This window comes from Ciona robusta, chromosome 3 (genome assembly GCF_009617815.1).
Source record: "Ciona robusta chromosome 3, ASM961781v2".
NCBI lineage: Eukaryota > Metazoa > Chordata > Ascidiacea > Phlebobranchia > Cionidae > Ciona > Ciona robusta.
This window is the reverse complement of record NC_143237.1, coordinates 2,694,236-2,711,580: the sequence shown is the minus strand read 5'-3', so window position 1 is coordinate 2,711,580 and position 17,345 is coordinate 2,694,236. Positions and strand designations below refer to the sequence as shown.

Genomic DNA, 17,345 nt, shown 5'->3' with positions numbered 1-17,345 from the left:
TTTTTTAAAAAACTTATGAACTCCCATCTTGTTTAATTCATCCAATGATGAGTTTGAACTTGAATTTTTTTGTCTATTTTTATATCTCAATTTTTATTATCTTGCTCTTAAACCTATTACTGGATCAGTGGATCATAATTTTGTGGTCATTTTCTATGCCACAATTAACAACCTTCTCGTTTCCGTGTCTAGTAATGACTACGGGGGTATAACAGAAGCTGTTTGAATCTTTTTGAATACATTTCTTTTCATCAGGGCTATTCTCTCATTAAAATATTATTATAACCCATTTAATTATTATAACCCGTGCTTTTACTCTTTGAACACTACTTTAATGTTAATTTACTTTCAAAATTAAATTATGCTTTAGTCACTTTAGTGACTAGTCTATAATTGGTAAGTATAGATGGATTTTACAGGAAAATCTTCACTTTTAACCATAACATTTAAACCAGTGTTCAGTTTTGGTGATTTTGAAGTGATCTTTATTACCTAGTTTAAATCTTAAATGACTTAGATGTGCCAATGTTAAACTTCAATATGCCATCCTTTGGTTTCAAGTTAACTTGGAAAGGACTGTGTTATGTTAATTAAACATTGTTTAATTTTTGTTTTAGACTCTAGAAGCCAAGTGTTAAGCTGGTGCATTTATTAAAAAGTAATAACAAAAGTTACAGAATAATGGATAATCCAATACAGTGGTTCAGAAAACAAAACATTAAAATCAACAAAAACACTCATCAGATTAAAAATAACCAATAGAAAATGCGGTTTAATAAATAAACCTTGAAATTATTTCGTCAAATATTTCTCATATATTGACTTAATCTTCCTCTTCTTCATCGTTCTTGATAATTGGGGTCCCATCTAGTTTTTTTAAGGCTTTGAGTGACTTTGTTACTCTGTCTTGCCAGTCTCCCTCTGCCGAATGTTTTTCTTCTAAAGGATTGCCTATAATATTAAAATACAACTGAATTAATGTGATTGCAAATTGAGACAACATTGACTTCTAGATTACATATAAAATTGTACACCACATGGCAATATGAAAGGTTAATAATTTACCAACAAATACAAGTTCCATGAGCACTGGTAGCTCCTGTAGTTTGTTGAATTCGCCCCAGTCTTTTACTTGGTTGTTGCTCATAAGAAGTACCTGTTGAAATGACGCATATAACTTCATATGGCGTAAATGTTTATTTAAAGTAGGACAGATGATATGCAATACTAAAAAATTGCTGCATGACATTAGGACACTAACTTAAGGGTGCTTCTAAAATGCACACTGCTCGTTTTGCCTATACTGAACACACTGCCTCGACTGACAGAGGTACCGCTAACTGAGGTAACTAACTAAACTAACTAAAAAATTTGTAGAAGCAATATCTATTCACATTAGGTATGTAACTGCCTATCTTAACAGTATTTCACAGTTTGTTGATATGTCAAAACATACACTCAATGCTTTTAATTAATACAAACCTTGAGCTTCTTTAAAACATGAATTCCTTTTAACTTCTCAATAGAATTGTAGGAGATCCATAATTCTTCTAGTGAATCACCTACTGCTTCCTATATCAAATAATACTAAGTTTAATAAAACTGAAATAACTAGTGAGGTTTTTAAAATAAAAAAAAATCAGCCACACCATATATTAAATTCAAAGTGCAAAACTCTGTATCTAAGTTGCAATATTCAGTGGATGCATATTTACAAGCACAATAGTCAGAATAATGCATTTTAGACATTCACGCTAAAATTAGGTTTAACTTACCAAACCATTTAAGTTCTTAATGTTGTTTCTTCCAAGAGATAAAATTTTGAGGTTTTCTGTGTAAAATAATACAATACTTGTGAAGTTGTGATCATTGTCAAAAATGTATCAGAAATGAAAATATCAAATCATGCTTGTATGGGAAATGCAATTTCAAACGGGTACGGTATATTTATATATTTATATATCATAGTAAACATTGCATATGTAAGTTACATGTGCAATGTTTAATGTAACTAGTCCTTTAGTAATATAATTTAGTAATTCTTACTTAGTCCATTCAGGTTGGCAATCTTTTCGATACAGTTTGTTGAGAGTGAAAGTTTTCTGCCAAAATTTAAAAAAAATATGAATGTAAAATACTAACAGATATCAACTATTTTTTGCATTATTATATGTATGAACAAACAACAGTAGTTTTTATGTTGATTCTAAGCAGTGGACAAACAGTTCGGTCGGTCAGTATAAGACCAAAAATCAAATTAACAAGTTCATAGCTGTAAAATAGGGCAATAATTACATACTCGCAAACTGTTAAAGTAGATAATGAAGCATCCATCTTTTCTATTGGAGGTAACATCTGATATAACTTCACTTCTTTGGCTTCAGCCGCTTTTTCAGAATTTTTTTCTTCCTGAAAGTAGCATTAAGTTGATAATAAGAAAATTTTCTGTGGCTCTTAGTAGTTCTGTCAAAACATATATACTTAAAAGGAAAACATGAATGTGGACATAGTACATACCCATTTTGATAAAGCTTCTTTGATGCTGGTTCCCTTTGACTGTAAAAATAAATTAAAGCCTAAGGTCAGTACCGTTTATTGAAAGTAAAACATGAATGGGTTAGTTAATTTAATTCTTTTGTTGCTATATGGGCCACTGCTTTGCAAAACTTAAACGACGAGTTTGTTGAAAATGAAATAATATAACGGGTTAAAGATAGTGGAAAACTGTTGCTTAGACCTACCATGTTCGATTATTTGCGTCCAAATGTTAAAAATTGGTAAAATTCTGTCTAATCGGTGAAATTGAGTCTTTTAAATCTAAAAAAATAAACTTCAGAGAAAACCGCCGGCTTTCACGTTGTTATGGAAACATTCGGTGCTGTTAAATCCAATGACGGGAACTACACGTAGTAAAAAAATGTTTGACAAATTAAACTCGCTTCTCGGCTTATGCAAATAATAACTACATATATACACATTAAATGCAGTTAAGATTGATTTATTGGTTATTAGCCATAAAACTTTGTTTTGGTACGAGAAATAAAGTTGTGCATGAAGTAACAACTAGCATTTTTCCAGAATCGTGTTTAACTTTAAGTAGCACCTTCAAGTTTCTGAAAACGTTGTCTATCGTACAAAAGCTGTGGTAATGTAGGCTTAACCCTTAAAATAATGGTATAAAAAGCTATTGAGCGACATTTCTCCCAAGAAATCATTGGCCGTTTGCTTACGTTAGGGGCGCCACAAAACCAAAACCGCTGCTTTCGTTCTTCAGTTCAATCAGTGAGCTTTCGTCTTGTTTCGAAACGGAAGTGCGCAGTAGTATTGATAGATCCCATTTACCAGTTATGTGTCTCCAGATAACACGGTAGTTTTATGCGTAGTGTTATATATTATCCAGATATTTTAACTTAAGCATTGAACGTACCTATGAACATGCCGGATATCCATACACCAAGTATTGTCCGTGTTACAGTTAGTAATTCACTGACGTCTTTCGTCAGCGAACGAAGATTTGACCGCGGTTTACCTATCCCTGAAATAAAGGTTAGTAAGTTTAACAATTTATTTGATTAAATACCTTAAACCAACTCTTAAGATATGTAAGCTTAATATTACTGCATATAGTGTAACTGTGTAGTTGGTTGTCCTTAACAGTAGTGAAGATTTATTACTGTATTGCCTATATATAGTTATTTATATTTTAAATGGTTGTATTTTCTAGGGCAAGTTAGAGTTAATGACAGGATGTATGTCTCAATCCATGCAACTTGAGGTTTACTCCAAGGAAGATAAACTGTTGTTTAAAATCGGTGACACAGAAGAATTGTTGGGATCATTCGCGATAGATGATGGAATGAGAATCCATGTAAACAGATGAGCCTAATTTATTTCATATTTTTGTGTGATACCAGGAGAGTCATTAGTCTACTGGTTGAATTATCGAATATATATATATATGATTATATCATTTGTATTACTAAACTGCTTTATGTTAATATATTGACCATGCAAAGATACATGTGAATTAAGAAAAGTTAAACTTGACGAAACCAAATTAATAGGATTTTCTCATATTTATATCTATATATATAGGCTATGGATACTCTTCTCTTTTTCATATCCAGTGTATAGTTACAATTGAACAATTTGTCATAAATGAAAACCAATAGTATAATGGAATATTTAAATATTATTTCTTGGCGACCACAAAAAGTATAACACCAGTGTCGTATTTCATGAGTTATATTTATATTAGATTAAATCCTTATCTGATTTTTAATAATGAGTTTGGTAGTTCATATTGTTTAGGTATCTTATGCTAATTTTGTCCAATTCCAAGATTCCAACTAACTTGTTACAATCACAGGTTATTGATACAAATCCACAACAAACTGACTTCACTGATGTTTCCCAGTGTGAGAAATACAACATGCCAGATGAAAATTACAACTCGAAGAGAGGTAAATCTTGATTTAAAACATTCTTGAAAGTAATCAGCCTACTAGATAGATAGCTAATATAAATGCTATATATATATTATCTTTAATTTAAATGTAATTATGAACATAGGCATAATGTTGGGGGTGTCTAGGGTGACACGTCTTCCCTAACTTTTGAAACCGGAGTGACACCATATGTTTAGGAAACCAAGTTTTCTACTCCACTATTAAGTGTCTTTACAAACAAGCAGAGCGTAATTAATTCAACTCTTTAATTAATGAGGTTCCTAAGTCATACAACAATAAGTGTAACTGCATTTTCGCTGTGTTAACCCGGATTTTGTGCAAAATTTAAAAATCATTACTTCTATAACGTAAGTATAAACATTTTGCAAAATAAACATTCAAACAAATTCTTCAGACACAGTTCGATCTTTCTTGAAGAACAACAAAAAGGGAAGATTTGATCCGAAGAACATGGAGCAGAGCAAGTTGATGAAGGAGAAGTTGTTGCAAGAGGAAGAGGAAGCAATGCAGAAGATCCACGTTGGAGACCGATGTGAGGTATCAACACCTGGTCAACTTGTAAGGAGGGGGTGTGTCAAATTTATTGGTAAGGTTAAAAGATTTTAACACAAAAATTTAACATATGGTGATAACAAAATATTAATTTTGTTTTTCTGTGCCTTTATACTAGTTTGTGTTCTGGCAGTTCTGCTAGTGACCATTTATTTATATAGCTTGTATTTTAAAACATTTCGTGAGTGATTCTTATTTTACTAACTAGTAAGTAGGCCTACATTTTAGTTTTAATAAACATACAACGTGAGCTTGTTGTATCGTATGACTAAAAAACAGATAAGTTGGTGATAATATATAGGCTATCTATTTAAATACCCATCACAATATTTTAACATTTTTCTAAATATTTCTGTTAAAATAATTGAAAAAATAATATTTTTGGTTTAAATTTAATTAAGCCTTACACAATATTTACCATCTAGGGTACACGGAGTTCAAACCAAACCTTTGGGTTGGGGTGGCATACGATGAACCCCATGGTAAAAATGATGGTTCTGTTGAGGGGAAACGTTACTTCACATGCGACCCCAAATATGGGGCGTTTGTCCGACCCAAAGTCGTACAAGTTGGAGATTTTCCTGAACTTGATATTTTTGATGGTGATGATGAAATGTGAAAAGCATTATTTTCGACGATACACTTAAAGTGAAAATGCTGCAAAATATCAAAACGCATCTAATTTTTATCGAAAAGAAGGTTAAATTTAGGGGGGGAAATAGTTCCCTTTTGTAAACTATAGGCATGAAATAACCATGCTTCATTGAACCATAAATTTGTTTTTTTGCGTGTCATATAAAAAAATTATTTAAAAATACAGCTCGAACCTTTTTGTAAATTCCTGAATGCACCCCTGTCTGTATTTACCAGTGTGGTCAATACATTACAAAATAAGTGTGTAAGTAAGTTAATATAAGTTAAAGTGTAATTACAACGGTCTCTTTAATGGTTATTGTATTTTTGTGATTTAAAGCTTTTCTCTAAACTGGTGCTTTTTATTATTGTATTTAACACTGTTTAAACAAGTGTTTTTCTTCATGTTATATAATTGTTACTGTTATATGTATCATATTATCAACCTTTTTGTTTGTACTGTTCCATACTGTGTCACTTGCTTGGTTTCTTTCCAAATTCATTCTTTTAAATTGTACATATCTAAACATAATGGTAATAGTTTGTCTGGAAAAACAATAATATCCTGGTTTCCTCGATTTTTTTAGTACTTTTGTAAAGACTAAAAACTGATACAGTGCCATCTATTTCACATAGGTTTAATTTAATTAATTTGTAATTTTGTTTCTTATCCCTTTAGGTTGTGAGAAGAGTTAGGAAAATGTCTGTTAAGTTAAAGCCTGTTCATCATAAAGTAATTTTAGTTCTACTTCTTTTATCTGGTGTCGCCCTAATTTTTAAATTCAATTGGAACTATCAGTCAAAATCAAGGGAAGAATTTCGTATGGAAACACTGCACATCAACTCTGCTCATGATTTACCTGTCACACAAATTTCATTAGATGGTATCCAGCCCAGTGACAAAGCAGATCTGAATTGCAAAATGTACAATTGCTTTGATATTTACCGGTAAGTTTTATTTGTTTGTTTTAATAAATGTTAGTGATCACCAAAAAGGAATTGGAATCCTGTGAATTTGTATAACGTTTCACTAGTATGTGTCCCTCTACATAAAAAATAAATGTTGTTTACATTCGCATTTGCGTTATTTAGAAAAGATATTGTTCACAAGTCACAATGGAAAAATCTGGAATCTGGTAATGTTCATGAGAGAGCCCAAATTCGTTATTGCTTCATTTCTAAACAAACAATTAAATAAATCGTTGCAATAAAAGACATATGCAGCAAAAATTAACTTTTTAATGCTTTAGCTTAACTATACTACAGTTTATGTGTATCCTTACATACAAATAAATGTTTTTATAAACGGAACTTTGTTATCCGCAAAAAGTCTTTGAAATTATTCACAAGAAAGCCAAAATTCCGACATTGCTTTATTTTTAAACAAATATTTCAAAAGTTAAATAAAAATCATTGCTTCAAACAACACTTTAAAAATTTAAAGTTTACATTCTTTGCCTAAACTATTCTTTACTATCCAGATGTGGATCTGATGAAAATCATCCAAACAAGATGAAAGTCTTCCTTCATCCGTTATCTCAATACACAGATGAATCTGGTGCTTCAATCACTCCTACATTATCCAAGGAATTTGTTGAAATGTATTACGCAATTGCACAAAGTGATTATTATACTGGAGATCCTGATAAGTGAGTACCAAGTTACTAATATTAATATATGATGCATTTAGTATAGTAGGGTGGGGGAAAAGGGGAAATGTTTATCACATAATATCCGAATATCCTGACCGTGTTTTAATCAATTAACAGCAGTTTAATATGGTACTCCTGAGGTTTTGTAATTCTCCGAATGTTCTTTGTTTAAAATGGGACAATAAAATAGAATAAAAAGATGTCCAATCTTCTTTCATCGAACTATATATTAGTATTAGTTAAATATGATTGAAATAACGTTTTGTTTTACTGTTTAAAATTGGATAAATTATCATATCTTTATGTATGTATAAAAGTGTAACTCGTAATATATAGAAATATCGAATATATATAACTATAACTATAAATGATAAATAAAATATATATATTATTTTCCACAGTGCTTGCATATTCATTCCACCTGTTGATATGCTTAACCAAAACCGTTTAAACGTACAAAAAGTTGGACAATTACTGACCAAACTCCCGCATTGGACCCGTGGAACCAACAACCTTATATTTAACTTTTTACCCGGCAATTCCCCGGACTACAGCACAGCTATAGAGGTCCCACATAATAAAGCAATAATTGCTGGCGGTGGTTTTTCGCACTGGACGTATAGGTCAACATTTGATGTTAGTATCCCAGTGTACAGCCCATTGGTGAAAGGTGTTAAACTGCAGCAGGAAACTGATGGTTTAATTAGAAAGTGGCTTCTAATATCTTCACAAACTAATATACATCCTGAGTTCAGGTAAATAGAAATAAAAATTTCACAATTTACAATAGACACTGGTTCAGCTAGGGGGGTTCCTTGGGTTGCACACCCCTTTCCCTAAAAACAAAAAACAAAAAAATTCCAAACCATTTATTTTTTCTTGCTGAGCCACTTTACCATATTGTTATATGCATGTAGCTTAATATAGAACTCAGTTTTACCGTTTATAAAAACTTTTTTTTTGCCAGGCATTTAAAAAAACATAAGCCCTGTTCACATCTGTGGTTGCAATAGGAATGGATAGATTCCGCCCCCAAATAAAATCAAGTTTTTCCGCTCCTTTTAAATATTAAACTTTTACATAACAGACAAGAATTAGAAACCCTCGCATCTTCAAGTTCGGACTTCCTCCTCCTCGATAAATGTAGGAATGTTCCAGAGGATGTTCCTCTTCAACTTACAAGATGCAAGAATGACGAACAAAAGAAATATCCGGAGGTAAAAAATTTTTCTGGAAAAACTTTTTTTTACAACATTGGGAAATATGTGTAAAGTTTTTTTTACTGGTTGTGTGTTTACCGATTTTTTTGTTATAATTCATGACCTTTCTTTATAATTTGTAATAAATCATAATATTTTAATGCAAACCCGTCAGTGCTGGAATGCAGCACACAGTTGGCCAATTATCACAGAGTAACATAAATCATTCTTTTATCACCAAAAATAGAAAAAGTTAAAATATCCAAAAAATATTCACCTACACTTACATATGTGTAACTTGTAAGAGGGCATTGGGTGAAACCGTGTATGTATATGTAACATCCATATTATAGTCGCCGTTGATACCAAGCCATGGATAAATAAGTTACATTTATCTATTCATTCTTTTGTTTAAAACTGATCAAACATTGAAATTTAATATAATATAAAGTGCAATTTTCACATTATTTTTTCTATCTTTCAGATTTTACAAGAAGGAACATTTTGTCTCCTTCTTCCTACATCCCGTCTCGGACAGAGTGCTCTCATGGAGTCGATGCAAGCGGGATGTATTCCTGTCTTCGCTTGCGATACCTACATCCTCCCATTCTCTGAAGTCCTTGACTGGAGCAGAGCATCCGTTCTTATCAGGGAAGATTCTCTTCCGGACATCATGAACATTTTAAGGAGGATCCCGCATGAACAAGTTGTGCTGATGAAGAAACAGGTAGATAGATTTAAAATGAGCTATATATAGTACTGTGGGGTAAGATAGGACACTTTTAGCACATATAGTAGGGTGGGGAAGTGAGACAAATTTAGCACATAATATCCAAATATCCTGATCGTGTTTAAAACAATCAACAACGGTCTATGAGAGTGGTGAGGATGCGGTTTTATAAATCTTGGAATGTTTTTTGTTTACTACTATGAGACGAGACCTTCCCCCATCCTACTATACAATTAAAAATCGGATAAAAAAGTAGGTAAATGCCTCTGTAATAAACCTCGTAAATTTAAATCTTATCTAGTGCTTAAGAGTAGAAAGACTGTTGTGTTATGAAGTAGTAAGCATCTGGTGCTTAGAAATTTTGTAACAGACAAAAAAATAAAGTTGAACTATCTTTGTGTAAGGAAATACACTTAAGTCAGGGTCTGGTGCTATGAAATACATAACTGATAAAAAATCAATACATGCTTCCCATGTTTATTTAACACTGGTGTTTTGCCAAACAGTATTTTGTTCTTTTTATTTTTATTTGCAATATGTCAGGGTAAGCCTGCATACCCTGTCACCCCAAGTTTGGTGCCTATACACATACTCATCATTTCATGAACAAATTACATCCAGGTTGAGTTCTTGTACACAAGTTACTTCACGAACATCCCAGCCATCACCATGACGACTCTACAAATCATAAACGACCGTGTTTTTCCTCACGTGGCGACTACTTACGAAAAATGGAATAATCCTCCATCATCAAACAGCGTTCAATCTCCACTATTCCTCCCACTAATATCACCCAAAGAAGACGGTAAGTTTTCTTTATATAATGATAAAAAAAAACATCTACACAAAAGAAAAGTTGTAATGGTAAAAAACTGGTAAAAAAACATTTAAACATACGAAAAGTTGTAATAGTAAAAGATGTGTAATGGTAAAAAACGTATAAACGTACAATAAGTTGGACAATTACTGACGAAACTCCCACATTGGACCCGTGGAACCAACAACCTTATATTTAACTTTTTACCCAGAAATTCCCTGGACCACAGCACAGCCATAGAGGTTCCACATAATAAAGCCATAATTGCTGGGGGTGGTTTTTCGCACCGGACATATAGGTTTTTTGTTGACCATATATAAAAATAATTTACCCCACAGGACAAAACAGATAGAGGGACCTTACGAAACGTTACAAAATTTGAAATAAAGAATTATTTTTACTAAAAATAAATATTTTTACCATTTTTACATAGGGTTTACAGCCGTGATATTAGCTTACGATCGTGTGTTGAGTTTATTTCAACTGATAAAGTCCATTGACAAAGTTCCAAGTTTACGGATGATATTAGTTGTTTGGAACAACCAGCATAAGGCATTCCCTGCAAGAAACGAATGGCCCATTATTGAACATGAGTGGAAAGTCATTCAAACAAGCTCAAATGAATTAAGTAACAGGTTGTTGAACTTGTATCTGAAATTCTCAATCCGTGTGTGTCATTTTAAAATTAAAAAAAATATGATCAGAAAAATGTACATTTTAAAAAAATTTAAAATACCAAATCGAATAATTAAAGGGTAGTGCTAAATTAAATATATGTTAGGTTTCTATACAAGTTTAAGGCTCGTTGCTGTTACCCTTGTAGTTATGTCCTTGGGCAAGACCCTTGGTAGTAATTCTTGTATATCAGTGGTTCGTTTAGGACAGTACGTTTTTCAAATTGTCAGTCTTACAGAAAAAATTAATAAATAAGCACGCACAAAGTTACATATGTGGTACGAAACAGAACATTCTTATAGCGACTATCGCTGCCCTGCCACGTTAGGATAAATAAGTCAAATTCATTAAAAAATATTTTTTGGTAAAGTTTGTGGATTTGTTTACCAAAAATAACTTTCTAGGTTCTTCCCCTATAATGAGATAAAGACGGAGGGTGTTCTTGCGATCGATGATGACATCATAATGCTCACTACAGATGAAATCGAGTTTGGTTTCCAGGTTTGAATATTTTAATATTTTGTGAGACCAAGGTTGCATAATATGTTTTAAAAACACAGTTTTGCACCATAAAACAGCTTTACCCTGCTGTTAGGTGTCCATACCACCAAGCAAGGGGCCAAAGTGTTTTGCATTTGCCACATTAATCAATGAGGTTCTCTATGTTGCCCACTATGAGTGTAACTGCATATTAACAGTCTCACCCCAGATTTTACCCCAAGTATGTATACAAACAAGCAGGCCCAAAGGTATATTGCATTTGGCACTTTAATCAATGGGGTTCCTTATTTTTTCCCACTTTTAGTGTAACTGCATATTAGCTATGTCACCCCACATTTTACTAAAAATAAGAATCAAAAACTTAAAAAAGAAAAAATTATATATATTTCTTAATTGTTTTTTTTAATGAAAATTTAAACAAAAACATGGCCTGTAGTTATCGTTAATATATCATCACATTGATAGGTATGGAGAGAATTTAACGATCGAATCGTTGGTTTTCCACCAAGACTTCATATTTGGGGTGATGACGGGAAAATGAGATATGTTTCTGATTGGACGAATGATATTTCTATTGTGCTCACTGGTGCTGCGTTCTACCACAACTATTATAACTACCTCTATACTTACAAGTATGTATATGTTGTATAACTTACCCCAGACTTACAAGTATGTATATGTTCTATTTACTATTTAGTCGTGGGTTTGGTTAGTTTATTTTCATGTAAGCAAATGTAAACAGATTTTTTTTCAGTCATAGGCAACTCGCTTTTGTAAATGCAAGGGAGGCAGTGATAGTTTAACACACAAACAATCTTGTGAAATTAATTTTACCTCTGGTTGTTATGTTAACTGTTTAATGTAATGCAAAATAATTCAGGGGTTTAGAGCCTGTGCTCACCGTTAAAGTTAATGTTAATACAGTTTATTAACTTTTATATCTTCATGGTGGGGAATTTAAACCACACATTATCGTCTAATATTCACATAGTTTAATTGCTGTGTCTACTGCATTATACACTAGGGCACAGTGGTTAGGACACTTGACTTTAGAGGAAATGGGTTCTAGGCTGGTTGCTGCTATAATTGTGGTTGTATGTTTCCATGGGCAAGACACTTAATGACAGTTGCTTCAACCCAGTGGCCTTTTTTGGGTTGTTCAAATTGCCAGCCATACATAAAAAGAAAAAATTCTTAAAAAGTCACCCACTAAGTTGCATATCTGGTAAAGTCATGTAAGTTGGCATGTGTTTTATGAAACAGAAAACCTGTTTCATAACAACTGCTGTTACTCTGCCATGCAAGGATTAATAAGGTACATTCAAATTACAATTCAATGTATTTGTAAGCATTCTAAGTAGTTTTTGCCAACCAATTGATGGCCAGCTTTTGTAATACATTGTAACCTGTAACAATTGAAATTATTTTCGTTTTTAGGATGCCAGGTGGTATAAAAGACTGGGTTGACAACCACATGAATTGTGAAGATATTGCCATGAATTTTCTCGTTAGTAACTATTCAGGAAAAGCACCCATTAAAGTTACTCCTCGTAAGAAATTCAAGTGTGCTGAATGCGCCACTGGGGGTAGCCTTTCACTCGATGAAACACACATGGTGGAAAGGTGGGGGAATGTTATTTCTATGTGAAATTTAATTCTAGTGAACTTCTAACTTAATAACAACTGTTTTTCTGATATTGATAGTTGTAAGTTTTTATGAACATTGCCTCCGTTTACTGTGAGGTATTACTGGTTTTAACATAAATAAACTCTAGTCCGGCTCATTGGTTAGCCACCTGTATCGTAATGGGACAATATATTTGGTTTGATGCTGTCGCTTAAACTGATAAGTGTATGCCGCCTTGGAAAAATACGTAGCGGGCATTGCTTAAACCAAGTGGTCACTAATAGATTTTAGCATCCTGGATGTTAGGGTAAAGAACCAACCCTGGCCTAAATATCAGTCCCGTGGCATACCATACTGTAGGACCTCACCCACATAAAATAGAATATGACATAACCTGTATGTAAGAGTTAGGGTAAAGAGCCAACCCTGGCCTAAATATCAGTCCCATGGCATACCATGCTGTAAGATCTCACCCACATAGAATAGAAAAGGACATAACTTGTATGTAATGTACATATAAATTAGACATAAAATGCTTTAACTTCTTATCTAGTGCAAACATTTTATAGTTCTAGTAACTTTTATAAACCTTTACCTGTTTAACTCTTAAGTAGTTGCAGCAATTACTGGTAACATTGTTTGATGTCTAAACTTAACTTCCTTTCTCCCAGGTCTACTTGTATGAACCACTTTGCTTCAATATATGGTGTTTCGTCTCTCAAGGCAATAAACTTCCGTGCAGACCCCGTACTTTTTATGGACAAACTTCCGGAAAAGCGAAAACATTATCCTGATATTGGCTCACTTTGATTTGAGCCGGAATTCTATTTTTATGAATTTATAATCGTGCTGGTTACTGTTAGAGAACGACTGGCGATTTTGAAGCGCTTAAAATGTTGAAAAATGTGTCCGGGAGATGTCGCAAGAGATCCACGCGTCTTATATCATGTTCTCGTCAAATAACGTTGAATTTCGTCCGATTTTGCCAAATTTCGTGCTATTTTTTCTTCACTCGAACCGCAATCCACTTGCATGTTACGTCATAGTATTAATTATTCTTTTTTTGTTATTTCTATTGCGTGCTACGTATTTTCTGGTCAAATGAGATCTTAAGCCAAAATTGACTACCTAGAAATAATGAATGTAATATATTTTTTCGGTTCTAAACATCTCGCTGTATATTTTTGAGTGCTATTTTTAACTTTTTTTCCAAAATTGCGTATTTTTTCCTTGCCTTTCAATGGTACGAAGCAATGGTGTTAATTGTATCTTTTTGACATTTTTCTGTAACTGCCATCCTTCTGTAATTTTCTTTCCAGCATCAAACCAACTTAACTTATCAATTCAACTGTTTATTACTGCAAAAAATATTTGCTACTTTCTACAGGTCCTCTAAATGCCTCATTGAGGCTTAACGTTATACAAATTTACTACTATGGTTGCTATATACAGTATATTGCCGTGTTTAAATTCTATTATCCAAATTTAATTGTGCTTAAAACTCTATTAGCAATTTTGCTTTCTTTTTACTTCTCAATAGCCTCAAACTATTTTTGTAGCATTTTCCAAACTGATGAAGCTACCATATATATAATACGCTCGTTACGTGGTACGATGTATTATACCGTATAGCGAAACGATGTCTTATCATTATTTTCGCTAAAATTGTTAAAAATCTTTTCGTTGTTACAGCACTGTCACTCAGTATTACTACGTTTTGCAAACAATTTAGAAAAACGAAATATTGGAGTGATTTGTGTTTTCACAGCTGTAGAGAAGACGGGATACGAGAAGTGTTGTTATTGTTGTTATGAGTAACAGCTTAAATATTACTCTGTCGGTTTTAATGGCGAAAATCTTTTTGTTTCGTCTGCATATGTTGGAGCATGTGTATTGAAGATAATATCGAAATAGTTACCACACTTGGTTGTAAAACATAATTAATTTCATGGAATAGCATTGCCTTAAGTTTAACATTTGTACGGGAACTTTAAAAATTGATTTTAAAAAGGTGTCGCAACATGCCCACGTCCCATCATACCTCACCCTACCCTAAAACGTGTTTTGTTTTTTTCATCATCTTCATCAGTATATTTTATTAAAAAAAAAACATTTTTATCAGTATATTTTATAAGGTTAACAACTGCGTTGGCCTTTATTAAAACTTGGTATTTTTTTACTTCCGCAGTTTACCTTTTTTCCTATATAAAGGTTCGGTGTATAGTAGGGTGGGGTATAGATAGGAAATGTTTTCACTCTATTTTTTTCCATTTGGTAGTAAACAAAAAACATTCAAAGCAATATAAAACCGTATCCTCACGACTCCTATGGACCATTGTTAATAGTTTAAAACATGATCAGGATATTTAGATAATATGTGCTAAATGTGTTTCGTCTTCCCCCACTGTACTGTATAACTTCGAAAATCCGTTCCAAGCGATCGTTATTATAAGCTTACAGCCACACAACTTGCTTATTATTGGTCACGCCTCTACACGAAGTGTGAACGTTGGTTAAGATTCAAGCATTAGAGAGCAGATTATAAAGCTTATAGATGGCGATTATAACGTGCAGGGATAATGCAATCTCACTTACATTTTCTGAACAGCTTTATTAATCCTCGAACACGGATTATTTCAACCCCGCTATTAAGAAGGTGGCAATATAAGAACTGTTACAATGTGTTAACTGTTTCTGTTTTCGCTGTATACCGCTGTGATTTTACTCTATCGTAAAATTCGTTTTGCTGTGAATTATAAGAACTACTTTAAGTTGTATAACATAGAGGGAATTGGGGAATATGGGACACTATTTCATTGTATTTTCTGGTCCCACTTGGTAGTAAACAAAAAACATTTAAAGAATTATAAAACCGTATACTCACGAATATTTTGCAACATATATTATGCACTGTTAAAGCTGCTACAACCATTTTTGTTTAACACGCAAGCGGTTCGTGGAATAAAAGAGAACATGTCACGAAAAATGCATCTAAGATACATTTCCACGTTTAGTTGTTGTGGTTAGTAGTATATCCACGTCCCAACGATTATATATGCATAGTGTATCTTACCGCACACCCTGTTATTTATTCCATACATCAACAACGGGTAATGATACCCCTTTTGGGGATTTGTAATTATGCACTCGCCTTTTAATTATTGATAAGTCATAACGGTTGGTTTTATCTATACATGCCAGCCATTACAGGGCAGCACTTTGCCCCATGGCCGACGCGTCGGCAATTTTCTCATTCGAGACATCGTCTGCTTCGTGTGTGTATACAAACCTGTATATGCCAAACTAGGTTCATAGGGCCTATAGCTTTCGTTGGTGTTTATATATTGTGTTGTTTATCAAGTTGTATAACTGTTCCTACTTGATAAGTTATAACTGTTATCTCAGCTAGGTTGATTGCCGAAAGTTCAGTAAACAGACTTACAGGATCATGCTATAGTATTGTAGAATTTAGTTTTGTCTGGCCAGTTGTATTTCGTATAAGTGGCAAAGAGTTTTGCAGACGTGTTTTTAAATAGATTCATTTCTCAATTCTTTTGTCTGTGTTGTGAATTTTTCTTTCGAGGAAAAGATTTTTGCGCGCTCGATTTTAAACGCGTAATTAATTAAAGCTTCGCAACACAACAAGGCTGTTGCCGTATTTGGACTTGCGATTGGACAGTTGCTTATGTAGAGGTTACAGGTCATTGGTCAAAGGTTTAAATATTTTCAAAGCCCGGACCAAAGGCGTTAATGCCCAATGGAATATCCACACGGGTGCTTGATTGATATTGTTACGAACGACATATCTTGGTATTGTATATGCGACCCTGGACAAGATGTGTTAATCTTTGAAATGTTTTAATTCTAACCACAAGTTTAAATTAATCGATATTACGACGGTGAAATGGTCCTGGTTTAATATATTGAATTATAATATTGATGGCACCAAGCATGCAGACAGGTATATAGACTTTATTCTCGTAAATTCTAACTGTGTGTACATATTTTTTATTTGTCGTGTCGTTTCGTTATATTTATATAGTTTTACCCATGAGAAAAATAAGTTGAATTTTATAAAATAGCGTACTTTGAGCGCAAATTAGTGATGGGGAATGGCTATACAAACACAATTAAGCTATACTTAACTACGACATTAGTATGTCGGTAGTTGGACGTTTATTTGGACAACGTCCTAAAATCCCATGCGTTTCATGTAAATTGATTGTATATATATGAGAAAAAATCAAAGGAAAAATGAAAAGGGAAGTTAGGATCATAGCTTTAGTAAGTTAGTTATAGTTAACTTGTGTTGCAATAGTAACAGATTTTCGATTTGTTTCGGTCGTATGGAAATGTGTGGGTCGTGTTACATTCTGTCTTCGTAGAAAAGCGCTGATTGGAATGATGGATTGTCTTGCGCCATCTCTAAATTCTACGGTTCGTGGCGCAATTTTAGATTGATGACGTCAGGCATGTAAACAAGAATCTTA

The 17,345-nt window shown here is 33.1% G+C and overlaps 3 protein-coding genes across 3 annotated transcripts; 2 read left to right on the top strand and 1 right to left on the bottom strand.

Annotated features, from left to right (window-relative positions):
• Positions 1-634: 634 nt before the first annotated feature.
• Positions 635-3,330, bottom strand: LOC149737668 (dynein axonemal light chain 1). The gene is made up of 9 exons (XM_089873584.1): positions 3,231-3,330; positions 2,742-2,817; positions 2,518-2,556; positions 2,300-2,409; positions 2,047-2,102; positions 1,776-1,831; positions 1,483-1,572; positions 1,066-1,156; positions 635-951 (listed from the first exon to the last, which is right to left on the bottom strand). The coding sequence occupies exons 2-9, from the start codon at positions 2,742-2,744 to the stop codon at positions 824-826; spliced, it is 573 nt and encodes a 190-aa protein (XP_089729710.1). The 5' UTR covers positions 2,745-2,817; positions 3,231-3,330; the 3' UTR covers positions 635-823.
• Positions 3,331-3,404: 74 nt separating this feature from the next.
• On the top strand, positions 3,405-6,333 carry LOC149737667 (tubulin-folding cofactor B-like). Its single transcript, XM_089873570.1, has 5 exons — positions 3,405-3,546; positions 3,725-3,868; positions 4,370-4,463; positions 4,864-5,055; positions 5,447-6,333. Exons 1-5 carry the CDS (start codon positions 3,430-3,432, stop codon positions 5,638-5,640), a joined length of 741 nt encoding a protein of 246 aa, XP_089729696.1. The 5' UTR covers positions 3,405-3,429; the 3' UTR covers positions 5,641-6,333.
• An 18-nt stretch (positions 6,334-6,351) lies between these two features.
• Positions 6,352-14,597, top strand: LOC149737666 (exostosin-2-like). Its single transcript, XM_089873548.1, has 11 exons — positions 6,352-6,602; positions 7,136-7,303; positions 7,708-8,061; positions 8,394-8,523; positions 8,990-9,232; positions 9,857-10,040; positions 10,486-10,687; positions 11,132-11,228; positions 11,694-11,860; positions 12,666-12,851; positions 13,527-14,597. Exons 1-11 carry the CDS (start codon positions 6,355-6,357, stop codon positions 13,663-13,665), a joined length of 2,118 nt encoding a protein of 705 aa, XP_089729674.1. The 5' UTR covers positions 6,352-6,354; the 3' UTR covers positions 13,666-14,597.
• Positions 14,598-17,345: the final 2,748 nt, after the last annotated feature.